Source organism: Meles meles, chromosome 7 (genome assembly GCF_922984935.1).
Source record: "Meles meles chromosome 7, mMelMel3.1 paternal haplotype, whole genome shotgun sequence".
NCBI classification, from domain to species: domain Eukaryota; kingdom Metazoa; phylum Chordata; class Mammalia; order Carnivora; family Mustelidae; genus Meles; species Meles meles.
The window spans coordinates 62,386,617-62,399,426 of NC_060072.1; the positions used below are offsets into that span (position 1 = coordinate 62,386,617).

Here is a 12,810-nt window from a genome sequence, read left to right on the forward strand (position 1 = left end):
GTCTATAAAGAGACTATTTTAATGCAAGTTGTTCTCAGATCCTCACTTCTCCTTGGTGGCTGTTCCTAAAAGTGATATGCCTAAAGATATGCCTCTGGGGTCAGAGTGTAAAGTTCTTTCCAGCCTTCCTTATCCCAATTGCCCCTCCCCCGCTTTACAAAAGAAAAACAAAATTCTTCCCCATCCCAGCTCTTAGGAGGAGGTGGGGGGAAGCAAAAATCTCCAGGTTGGGGATGCCTGGGTAGCTTACTCTGTTAAGTGTCTGCCTTCAGCTCAGGTCATGATCCCATCGGTCTGGGATGGAGTCCTGTGTGGGGCTCCTTGCTCAGCCATGCTCAGCCTTGCTCCGCGGGGAGACTGCTTCTTTCTCTGCCTGCTGCTCCCCTTGCCTATACTCTTTCTCTGACAAATAAATAAATAAAATCTTAAAAAAAAAAAAAAAACCACACAAAACAACTCCAGGATGCCAAAAAAGGAACAATTGACTGGTGAATGAGAATGGTAACACATCCTTTAGAAGTCAGATGGTTCTGTTACTTGCTTTCAGCAAAGTTGAAAGAGAACCTAATCAGAATTGTCAGGTGATAGATCATTAAAAGTATTTTTTTTCCATTGCTGGATCTTTATGTGATTTTTTTTGGCATATAATTTGGAAGGAGTTCAAAGAATCAATTGGCATTACTAAAAACTCTATTCATTTTCATCTATTTATTTATGCAAACAAATTTCCTCAGTGCATACATTCATGAAATTGAAAACTTGGAAGAGATTGATGCTGAAGTTGTTCTCATTCTAGTAATACTCATCCACTAATAAAATAAACTAGTTGGGGGCATCTGGGTGGCTCAGATAGTTAAAGGTCCAACTCTTGATCTCAGCTCAGGTCTTGATCTCAGGGTGATGAGTTCAGTCCTGCCTTACACTCCATGCTGAGTGTGGAGCCTACTTGAACAACAAACCAAAAGACTGGTTGGCACTAGCAGTTCCATCTCTGTAAGATGCATTTCCAACAAAATTTTACTTTTGTGTTTAATACTTACATAAGTGTTTAAAGATTTATTATTTTGGAGAGAGACAGAGAGAGGGAAAGTGTGCATGCAGGGCTGGGGAGGGGCAGAGGGAAAGGGAGAGAGAGAATCTCAAGCATACTCCCTGCTGAGCACTCATCGACCTGAGCCCTGGGGGATCATGACTTGAGCAGAAAACAAGAGTTAGAAGCTTAAGGGACAGAGCCACCCAGGTGCCCCACTTATGTATTTAAAATATGTGTTTTGATCAATTTAAATAATTAAGACTTCGAGTTTTCCTGTGATCACCGGAAATTCAAAAACTACCTTTAAATTACAATTCATTTTATTACAAAGAGATATAAGACAATCAATAAAACTGTTCAAATATAAAATCTATTGTTAGGATAAAATTCTGGAGAGGGTGTGGAATGTAAACATGAGTTCCAGAAGATAAAGGAAGGATGGAAATTGCCTTAAAAAAGAACCCTGTAAGGCGCCTGGGTGGTTCAGTGGTTTAAGCCGCTGCCTTCGGCTCAGGTCATGATCTCAGGGTCCTGGGATCGAGTCCCCCATCGGCTCTCTGCTGGGCAGGGAGCCTGCTTCCCTCTCACTCTCTCTGCCTGCCTCTCTGCCTACTTGTATCTCTCTCTGTCAAATAAATAAATAAAATCTTTAAAAAAAAACCACAAAACTGTATTTTAAAAAGTGAATATTGGTGGGTATAAAGTCCCTGCGGCATTTAGAGTTCATGGGCTATACTTAAAAATGTGACAATGGAAAAACCTTGATTAACAAGCTGGAGAAAAAACGTAGCTGTCTTTTTAAGCTGTACAATTATTTGGAGGACCCATGAGCTAAAAAGTTTGAAGATTTTGAACCCAAGACGTGTTTGCTCTGAGACTAACTTAACCATTTCTTGGGGTATTCAAGCGAAGGTTGGACTGAAACCTGTGGCTTTATGCTGTACGGATTTAGTCCCTTGCGGTGTATTCTTCATTTTTATTACTTTTAACCGTCTCTCCTCGTAGACTCAAGCTCTCGGCTGACCAGGGACTTGTCGGATTCCTGGCTCATTGCCTGTCCACGGGGGACACTCCCCAAACATCCCCGGAATGAATGACTTTATCGTGAGAACTCGGAGCGCTGCTAAAATCCCCGGCCAGCACCCAGGCTTTCGTTCTGCGTGTCCCGGCGGCGGCGAGGCTGGGGAAGGCGTGGGCAGGCCCCAAGGAAACTCTGAGCCCTCGGCGGGTCGGGGCGGGGGCCGGGCGGGGACACGGGTGGGGGCGCGCGCGCGGACTTCGCGGCCCGGGGGAGGTGCCAGCTCGCGCCGCCGCGCAGGCGCGCAACCGTCTCCGCGTGAGTGCGCGCAGTGGCGCGCCTGTCCCCGCGCGGGCTCCGTAGCGCGTGTGCAGGCTGACGCAGCTCGCGGGCCCTCCTCCTGCTCTGCGGCGGCGGCGGCGGAATTTTGGGCGTTTGGGAGGGGGCGAGGGAGCTAGAGTCAGGCGAGGGAGGCGGCGGCGGCGGGGAGGAGGAGGAGGAGGTGGAGCAGGCGCCGCCATGGCCGCCGCTATCACCGACATGGCCGACCTGGAGGAGCTCTCTCGCCTGAGCCCTTTGCCCCCCGGCAGCCCGGGCCCGGCGGCGCGGGGCCGGGCTGAGCCCCCCGAGGAGGAGGAGGACGAGGAGGAGGAGGAAGAGGAGGCCGAGGCCGAGGCGGTGGCAGCGCTGCTGCTGAACGGCGGCAGCGGTGGGGGCGGCGGCGGCGGCGGAGTGGGGGGCGGCGAGGCGGAGACGATGTCGGAGCCGAGCCCCGAGAGCGCCAGCCAGGCCGGGGAGGACGAGGACGAAGAAGAGGACGAGGAGGAGGAGGACGAGAGCAGCAGCAGTGGCGGGGGCGAGGAGGAGAGTAGCGCCGAGAGCCTGGTGGGCAGCAGCGGCGGGAGCAGCAGCGACGAGACGCGCTCGCTGAGCCCCGGCGCCGCCAGCAGCAGCAGCGGGGATGGGGACGGCAAGGAGGGCCTGGAGGAGCCCAAGGGACCGCGGGGCAGCCAGGGCGGCGGCGGGGGCGGCAGCAGCAGCAGCAGCAGCAGCGTCGTCTCTAGTGGCGGCGACGAGGGATACGGGACCGGGGGCGGCGGAAGCAGCGCGACCTCCGGGGGCCGGCGAGGCAGCTTGGAGATTTCGTCGGACGGGGAACCCCTGAGCCGCATGGACTCGGAGGACAGGTCAGTGCACGGAAGCGTTTCCCCTCCCCTCCTTCTTTTTACACTCGTGGGCCCCTCAGAGGGGGTCAGGGGGACTTTTCGCCGCGATCTCCGTGCTCCCCGAATCTGTGGCCCCTCCCCCAGGCTCTCAACTAGGCAATGTGTCGCGGTCGCCGCGCCCCTCTCGCTGCGGAGAGCCGCTTCCAACTCTCACAGCAGTTCCCCCCCAACTCTCCTCTCCCCGCCCTCTTTCCCCTCGGCTGTGCGCTCTCCGCGGACAGCTCGAACTCAGAAACAGTCTGCAAAGTAGGCCCGGATCCCCTGGCGGGGCGTGGGGGGGCCCTGATGGACACACCGCGGTACGCAAGGTCAGCTTCGTCCAGCCGTGTTCGCGAACACTTGTCACAACTGTAACTGACAAGTGTGCTCCAACATGGCTGGTCTCGCCTGCATTGACCAGAACTTCCTTGTGCAGGGAGGAGACCCCCCAACTATCACTTTTCACTACTTGAGGAAAACACCAGACTTCTATACTTAATCAGGGCTTCTAAAAGTCCTCGTGGGTGATCATCCGGATACTCTCCAACGTGATTTTAGTAACTTCTGTTTTTTTGTTGTGATCAATCTGGGAGAAAGTTTAAAACACGTATAAATTACTGAAGAAAAGAATAATGAATTGATGTCCTTTAAGATAATTTTACGGAATCAAAGAATTGGAATCATAATAAAATACAGTTTGGAAGGTACATCATGATAGCATGTGATTTATGATCTTTATGTAATAAGGCTTTAGCATGAATGTCATGATTTTAGATGATAATATTTAAAGTCATGTATTGGAGAGATCTCTGAAGAAATTAGTAGCTTTTTTCTAAAGCTTGTCAGGAATAACGTGGATACTGACAAAAAGGGCTTCATTTCTTTCAAGACATTAATATTTATTGCATTAGTATGTTTCATTTATTATTACTTCTGATCACTTTGGAAAACTTCGTATTTTAACTAATTGGTTTTTAATGTACTTTTTTAAACACAGAGAGAGAACCGCATCATGAATGTTATACTGCTTCTAGCATTTATTTTAATTGTCAGTGTTTTGATGAACGGGTTTTTAACCATCGATAATGACTTGGCTTTAAAAGTTTAAGCGTGCTAAAGTTCTAGGAATTCTGATTGGTAACTTATAAAAGAAAACTTTGGTTTCTGTTTAATATAAGGAATACAAAACTCTAAATATTATGAAAATACAGCATTGGATTTATTGTTTGATGTTTACTTTGATATCTAGTGAAGAAAATATCTTCGATGGGATAAAGTGGACTGTACAAACCCTAGAGAAATTGTGCAGAACTACATAGGCATGGCAGGAAGGAGAGTCTTCAAGACAATTAAAAATTGATGGGAACCACACAATGAAGCATATGTTATTTACATTTTATTATATCCTCCTTCATGGGTACCAGTAGAAAGTTGACATCAGTCTATACAGTTAGCATCTTCCACAGTTCTTCCATTTATCTAGCGCATGTAGGCATACAGATGCACGCTTAGCACTACACAATTTAAATGTCTATCCCATTCTCACAACTCTGGTGCAAGATAGGAATTATTTTGACTTTTTAACAGATGAAGAAGCAAGTTGAGTGTCTTACTCGAAACAGTAAGTCTAGAATGGAAGTGGTGGTAGAGCTGCATCTGAACAAAGGTTTTCAAGCTCCCTGCTATTTCCACCACTTTACAAGAGTTAGAACACTTCACGTTAAATAAGCTGTGTCAGGATTTTTTTTTTTTTTTTTTTTTTTTTGAGTTAATATCTATCTGCTACATCCCTTTAGGAGATGATGAACTATTGGGCAAGTAATAGTTCAGGAAGTGGAGTTTTGGCTTCATTTCATATTTATAAGATAGTCACTGCAATATCTAATTTTTGCATATTTCGGAGTAAGGAATAAGATTATTAGTGCCACAAGTCCGGATAAGGTTAAAATCTGATAATCAGAAATACTTGTTTTTCTTAATGCTTAAACATTAGAGACTATAAAATACTGTGTAATCATTTTGCTGTTTCAAGGTAATAGATTTATCACTTGTATGAAAAAGCTTTACTAGTGAGACTGGATATGGTGATCTTAACAATCTTCATTTTTAAATGCCCCTTTATTACCTTTAAGTTTTTTTTTTTAAGACTCCTTTTAAATTTGGAAAGGATTCATAGTTTTATGAACTGTCCTGCAGATTACACTAATCTATGTGGATTTTATAAATTGATTTCATGGTAGGAGGTCTTTATTTTTGTGACTGATGGAGGGATAGCATGGTTTTAAAGTGCATTTAAAAAACTTGGCATTCCTATCAAAATGATTTTATTATTAGAATTTACTGTTTCTTTTAGAACGCCTATTCAGTTTTTCTCTTACTTTGAAAGTAGATCATACTTTTGAGTTAACGTACTTTAGAATTTGTTGAAATGTCTTAACTGTAAGTGCTTCTTTTTAAGAACATTTAGATATAAAGACTTAGATATTAAAGCTCATGATCCAAGGTGTCAATTTACACACATGTATTGGAATTGTTGTGTGGTGAAAGGTGACTAATTTATAAAATGAATAAATGACACTTGGTACAAAAACACTGATTATTTTCCCCATGAGAAAGTTATTCAAAACCAGAGTAAGGGTTTTAGTGTGTTTATTTTGGTAAAGTTAGAAAACCTTGATGTTGATGTGTAATTTATTTTCTTTAGGGGAGTATTTAGCTATTTGAGACCATTATAAACTAGCTTTTCTTTTTTTTTTTTTTAACTTCAAAAGTAAGCTTAAGTACTTTTTTTTTTAAGATTTTATTTATTTATTTGACAGAGAGAGATCACAAGTAGTCAGAGAGAGGGGGGAAGCAGGCTCCCTGCTGAGCAGAGATCAGGATGCTGGGCTCCATCTGAGGACTCTGAGATCTTGACCTGAGCCGAAGAAGACCAAGGCTTAACCCACTGAGCTACCCAGGCGCCCCAGCTTAAGTACTTTTAAAAAAATTACCACCTTTTAAAAAATAATTGCCACTTTTTAAAGTTAATTTCAGAGACTAATTAAATTTTAAATAGAATTTTAGTATTTAAAATACTTCAGAAATTTTTTTTTAGTTTACAAATTAGTCTAGCTGTTGAATCAGATTATACATTGAAAGTATTCCTTTTTCTGTATAAGTGAATTGATCATAATTTCTTTTGTGGTTGTCTCATACACAAACACACACATTATTTCTCCAGCCCCCCCCCCCAACTATACTAGAAACCAAGACTTATTTTGAAAAGCCAAGACCACTTTTAGCCACTTCTACCAGCCTTTCTGGGTAAATTCGAATGTCAAGTGAAAAGTGCATGCGTAAGGATGTGGTGATAGGTAAAGGCTTACAGTATGAAACTTAATGATCAGGAAAGGCGACAGGCCCTTAGCATTTTGTGGATCAAAATTTGGAATTCCAATCTTAGGAGTTGCAAACTTTGAGGTGTAACTGACATTGCTCTGATGCTGGGACAACAGGCTTATGTTGTCCGATTTCTTAGTCGTATAATTGGGAAGATCTAATATGGAGGCTAAATTTCTAAATCCTGTTGATACCAGAAGGCTGCTTGCTGAAGTTATCAGGATTTATTAAGGATCTGTATGTTTGAGGCAATACAATACTTTTATGTAAAGTAGTTGTTGCTCATACTTCATGATGAATTTCTTTAAGTACTTACCTCTTCAACTCTGAAGCAGCTTAGGGAAAAGAGCTTTTCATAGGTCTCAGTTTTCATTGATGACTCCCAGTTATGAAGGCATGGCTCTGTGCCCAAAATAAAATCATGAAAAAACTGCAGACTTCAGGATTGAATTTATGGAGAGATTCTAGGGAGTCATTTTACTTTTAAGAAAAATTAAGAAAAATTTTAAGAAAAATTAAGACTACTATGTTGAGTCAATTAGAACATCCTGTGTATAAGTTGATTTGCTAACCAAACTCAGGTATTTACTGTGTGCTGGACTCTTCGCTGAGTATTGTGGAAGATGGGAAGAAGCAGTTCTTCCCACTAAATCCATCTTGCATAATGCTGTGAGGCTTTTAATTCCAAGGTGTAGGTTTTGCCCTAGTTCCTAGGAAAAAACTGTTTTGACTCTAATGTAAACAAAGTCAAATTTCACACTTTGCCAATTGTATTAGCTGTTTATTGCTGTGTAATAAGTTTCTTTCAAATTCAGCAACTTAAAGGAACAGACATTTGTTACCGCCAGAGGTTTCTGAGAGTCAGGAGTGGATAGGCCTTAGCTGGGTGCTTCTGGCTCAGGGTTTCATGAGGTTGCAGTGAAAAGGTTGGCCAGCACTGCAGTCATCTGAAGACTTCACTGGGGCTAGAAATGTGTTTCCAAGATGGCTCACTTTTTGTAGTTCTTGGCAGGACACTTCAGTTACTCCCCAAGTCAATATCTGTTTGTGTGCCCTCACAACATAGCAGCTATTTCTCCTCAGAGTAAGTGATCTGAGAGAGCAAGGAAGAAGCCACAAAGTCTTTTTTTAAAAAAGATTTTATTTATTTATTTGATAGAGATCACAGGTAGGCAGAGAGGCAGGCAGAGAGGAAGGGGGGAAGCAGGCTCCCTGCTGAGCAGAGAGCCCAATGCAGGACTCAATCCCAGGACCCTGGGATCATGACGTGAACCAAAGGCAGAGGCTTTAACCCACTGAGCCACCCAGGCACCCCACAAAGTCTTTTTATGACCTAAAATACTTGCTTATTTTTTATTCTTCCTATGTTTTCGTTTAGCAGATGAGTTTTTCCTATTTTTTGTTGTTGTTGTTGTTCATACCCTGTTACACAATAATTCCTTCATATTTTGTTCACTAAGGTCACCTTTCAAAACCCATCAAATGCCACAGTAAATCCTGGCTTTTAATTTCTTTTTCCTTTTAATTCCCATAGATGTATTTTTTATCTTTTTCCTCCCTGCTTATGGCTCTATTCTGTAGGTGGTGGGATGTAGAATATCTCTGCATCTGTATACAGAGTATGTAATCTGAGTCAGTCTGAATTCAGATCTTTGTATTGTTGCCTGTATTATGATTTTAAGTTAAATATTTGAGCCTTAGTTCTTTAACTGCTAAAAAGAGTTAGATTTTACCATGAAGGGATTGTATTCTAAGTCCAAATAAATTCCTATTAGAGTCCTGTGAACTTTTCTGAAGAATCCACATTATTTAAATGCTTGCTTCATCCCTTTTGTTGTACGGTAGTATTTTTGAGAGCAGGGACAGTTTACCTCATTTAGATCCAAACATGGTACCTTGGATATGGTGAGTACTTAATTATTAGAATTAAATTGAAATAGCAACAATAAAATTTATATGAATAAAGAAGACTATAAACTGCGGGCCAGGAATTAGTGCCTTTGGTTGGATCATTGTATTTGGTATTGCTAAGTTTAAAGTTATTAGGTCAGTGTACTCCAATAAAGCCTGTGAGATCTGATGCAAAATTTCATGTGATCTCTCTGAGAAGATGTCAGCAACTTCTATCAGATTTTCAAGAGTTTGGTCTAAGTTTAGAACTACAAATTTAGGGGTGCCTGGCTGGCTCAGTTGGTAGAGCTTATGATTTGATCTTGGGCTCATGAGTTCACCCCCTATGGTGGGAGTAGCGTTTACATAAAAAGCAAAACAAAGGGCACCTGGGTGGCTCAGTCGGTTAAGTGTTTGACTCTTGATTAAGTGTTTGACTCTTGACTCCCCGTTTCTGACTAGGTCATGATCTCAGGGTTGTGGGATCCAGCTCTGTGTGGGGCTCTGCACTGAGTATATAGTCTGCTTGAGATTCTCTCTCTTCCCTCTGCCCCTCCCCCTGCTCACGTGCACGTGCCCCCTCAAATAAATAAATAAAATCTTAGAACAAGACTAAAACAATTTACCAATTTAGAGGCAATCCAGAGGTGCATAATACATGTTGGTTAAATGGTTGTGGACAGGTCTATCAAAAAAAAAATGTTGGGGCATTTCTGAAATTGTGGATTTCTGTGTAGGTATTTTTATAAATGAGTTTGTAGAAAATCTGAAATGAATAGTCACCACAGGGCTTTTTTTCCTAAATCATTGTTTGTTTTTTAAAATATGATTACTTATTTGACAGAAAGTGAGTGAGAGAGAAAGCACAAGCAAGGGAGCAGCAGAGGGAGAAGGAGAGGGAGAAGCAGGCTCCCCACTGAGCAGGGAGCCCAGTGCCAGGCTCAATCACAGGACCTTGGGATCAGGACCTGAGCTAAAAGCAGAGGGCAGATGCTTAACTGACTGAACCACCCAGGTGCCCCTCCTAAATCATTGTTAAGAAGCATTTACTGTATAAAAATGCATAACATTTTACCAAGGTTAAGTGGAAATTTTGAAGTTAAGGAGGGAGAAAGTGTAGGGAGAGCGGTGATTTAAGGCTCTGATTGAGAGGCGCCTGGGTGGCTCAGTTGGTTAAGTGGCTGCCTTTGGCTCAGGTCATGATTCCGGGGTCCTGGGATGGAGCCCCGCATCAGACTCCCTGCTCAGCAGAGAGCCTGCTTCTCTCTTTCCCTCTGCCTGCCGCTCTGTTTACTTGTGTTCTCTCTCTATCAAATAAATAAAATCTTAAAAAAAAAAAAAAAAGACTGTGATTTGAGTCAGAATGTGTGGTTTGAGTTCTGGCTTTCACTTAAATGGGGTGACTATGGGACAGTTGTTTAAGTTATTTACCATCTTACTATTCAGGTTTCCCATCTGCAAAAGGGGGACAGTAATAGTGAACTATCCTGTAAGATTGTTATGGGGATTACATGTAGAGTATTTGGCACACAATCTATTTTATTAAAGATTTTATTTATTTGTTTATTTGTCGGGGGGTGGGGTGGGGTGGGGCACAAGCAGGGGGAGTGGCAGGCAGAGGGAGAAGCAGGCTCCCTGCCAAGCAAGGATGTGGGACTGATGCTGGGCTCCATCCCAGGACCCTGGGATCAGGACCTGAGCTGAAGGCAGAGGCTTAACCAGTCGACTGAGCCACCCAGGTGATGAGAGGAGAAATTTTCAGAAAGCCTGAATGAAACATAGGAAGTATTCAGACTTCCTGCCTAGGTCAGAGGATTTACATTTGAACTGGGAAATAAGAATGGCTAAAGTGGGATTTTTCATGCTAATAATACATGTGGGCAGTTTTTCAGTGTAGGTTTGTGTAAATCAGTTGCTATTACCTCTCCCCAGCTTCTCTTTGGAACTCCTAATCCCATTCAGGTTTTATCTCAAACATTTTCTTAGGCAGACTATCCCTGATTTCTTTGTTAGACACAATGCTAGCACTCCCAAATTCTTCAGTTTGCCCTCGTTACAATTTGAGTGTTTACTGTTTATCTCTCCTGCTAGATTTATGCTTCCTAAGAATAGGAATATGTCTCTGATCTTTGTTCTATCCACAGCACCTGGCACAGTGCCTGATGCTTATTTTAGGTGTTGGTTTTTTTTAAAATATTTTATTTTTAAGTAATATCTCCACCCAGTGTGGGGCTCAAATTTAGATCCCCAGGATCAGGAGTTGTATGCCCTACCGACTGAGCCAGCCAGGCACCCCTCACGTATTCTTAAATGTATTTTGAATGAATGATTAAACTTCTGTGTTTAGGAAAATGTGGCAAAGGTAGAGAGGAAATTTTGGGAGCTGGGAGACCAATTAGGAAGTGGTCGGAATAGCACAGGTCTGAAATGAAGAGATTTGAACTAGAGAACAAATTAGGGGAAAAGTCATGCTTAGGAAACTAAATCAAAGGAAAGAAAAACTAATTTCCTGAGTGGCTTATAAGAAAAATATTATTATTTCTGAGTAAAATGTTTTTTTCTTGAGGATTTCATTGGAACAGTAGCTTGCTTATTTTTCCAGACACATCCATAACTAAAATAATTCAAGGACAAGTTAACCTGAACTTAGAAGGAATTATAATTTAACTTTTCAGAAGTTGTTTACCTACCTGTAAAATAGAATATCTTAGTGTTGTGATTAAAGGAGATGGAATATGTAAAGGGCCTAGGGTTGTATTTAATTTGTAGTCATTTATGCTTCCATTTCTTATGCAGATAGATGTGGAAAGAAAGCTTCCGGTGAGAATAAGTAATTGATATTACAGTACTAGCTTTACTAGAGACTGCTTGCAAATCATTTCATATCTCTGAACTTCAGATTGATTCTTTTCCTTAACAGTGAGAGTTTTAAACAATATTAAATAATTTGGAGTTCAAATGTGATGATTCTCATGTAGACTGGCAAATGCTCTATTTTATCCTTTTGGTAATTCACAATATCCCAAGCCCGGCTTTGCTATATCCAGAATCTCAAAGATACTCTTTACATACTTTCTTCTGGGTTCAAAAATCACCATAACTTACGGTGTCATATTGAAATATCCATTTGTGTTTGCCTTTTTTAGGCTATACCATTTTTAAGCATTAAAATCTGGTTCTATTCATTTTTATACTCCCATTACTTACCAGCTGTACTCAACTATTGCACTGCCTGTATTCAGAACTCAGTAATTGGTTGGATTCGACTGAGTCTGATACATATTTCTGAATGAACCTGATACATATTTCTTCTTTTTCACTATCATGACTGTATGAGACAGGAAGGAGAACCATTCTGTACTTTATATCTTCACCACTTCTTTTTTTTAAGTTGGTTTACTTATTTAAGTAATCTCTGCACCCAGTGTGGCACTCAAACTCACAACCCCAAGATCAAAAGTCTCCTGCTCTTGTGACTGAGCCAACAGGCACCGCTTCTCCCATTTCTTTTTAACAGCATTTGTAGAAACAGTATTTGAAAAAAGTTGTGATTTTTGAAAAATTTATTTATTTATTTTTTTTTTTAAAGATTTTATTTATTTATTTGACAGAGAGAGAGATCACAAGTAGGCAGAGAGGCAGGCAGAGAGAGAGGAGGAAGCAGTCTCCCTGCAGAGCAGAGAGCCCGATGTGGGGCTCGATCCCAGGACCCCGAGATCATGACCTGAGCCGAAGGCAGTGGCTTAATCCACTGAGCCACCCAGGCGCCCGATTTTTGAAAAATTTCAACAGCGGACTTCCCCAGCTGATATTTTGTTTCCCAACAAAAAAATAAATTTAGATACTATCTTAGGAGAAAACTCCTATTCTGTACTTTGTTTATGAATCTGAGCCTTTTGAGCTTACTGGAAGGATTTTATGAAGTTCAGTTCATTGCATCCTCACAAAAAGCTAATGAGGTGAGGAAGTGCAGATATTAGAACTTGCCCAGAGTTACAGAGCTCCTTGAGAATGTAGGCAGTCTAGGTGTGCTCTTAGCTACCATACTGCCTACGTGATTCTTGTAACCAACTTTGACTGGGGAAGTTTAATTAAAACACTATTAAGTCAGTGGCTGGTTTAAATTTCAACTGTCTCTTTGCAAAGTATAACTTAGGAGCTTGAATTCATTTACATATCTGGGCCTCATTTTCATTGGTAATTGTAATATACATGGCCTAGATCCCTTTTAAGACTATGAAGTATAAAAGTTGATTTTTAAGTGTTGTAGTTATTCAGTCTTT

At 41.9% G+C, this 12,810-nt stretch overlaps 1 protein-coding gene across 1 annotated transcript in view; it reads left to right on the plus strand.

Annotated features, from left to right (window-relative positions):
* Positions 1-2,432: 2,432 nt before the first annotated feature.
* Positions 2,433-12,810, plus strand: part of AEBP2 (AE binding protein 2) — a 62,873-nt gene continuing 52,495 nt past the window's right edge. The window contains exon 1 of the mRNA XM_046013357.1: positions 2,433-3,238. Coding sequence (XP_045869313.1) covers positions 2,571-3,238 — 668 coding nt within the window. The 5' untranslated portion in view covers positions 2,433-2,570. The remainder of the gene's footprint in view (positions 3,239-12,810) is intronic.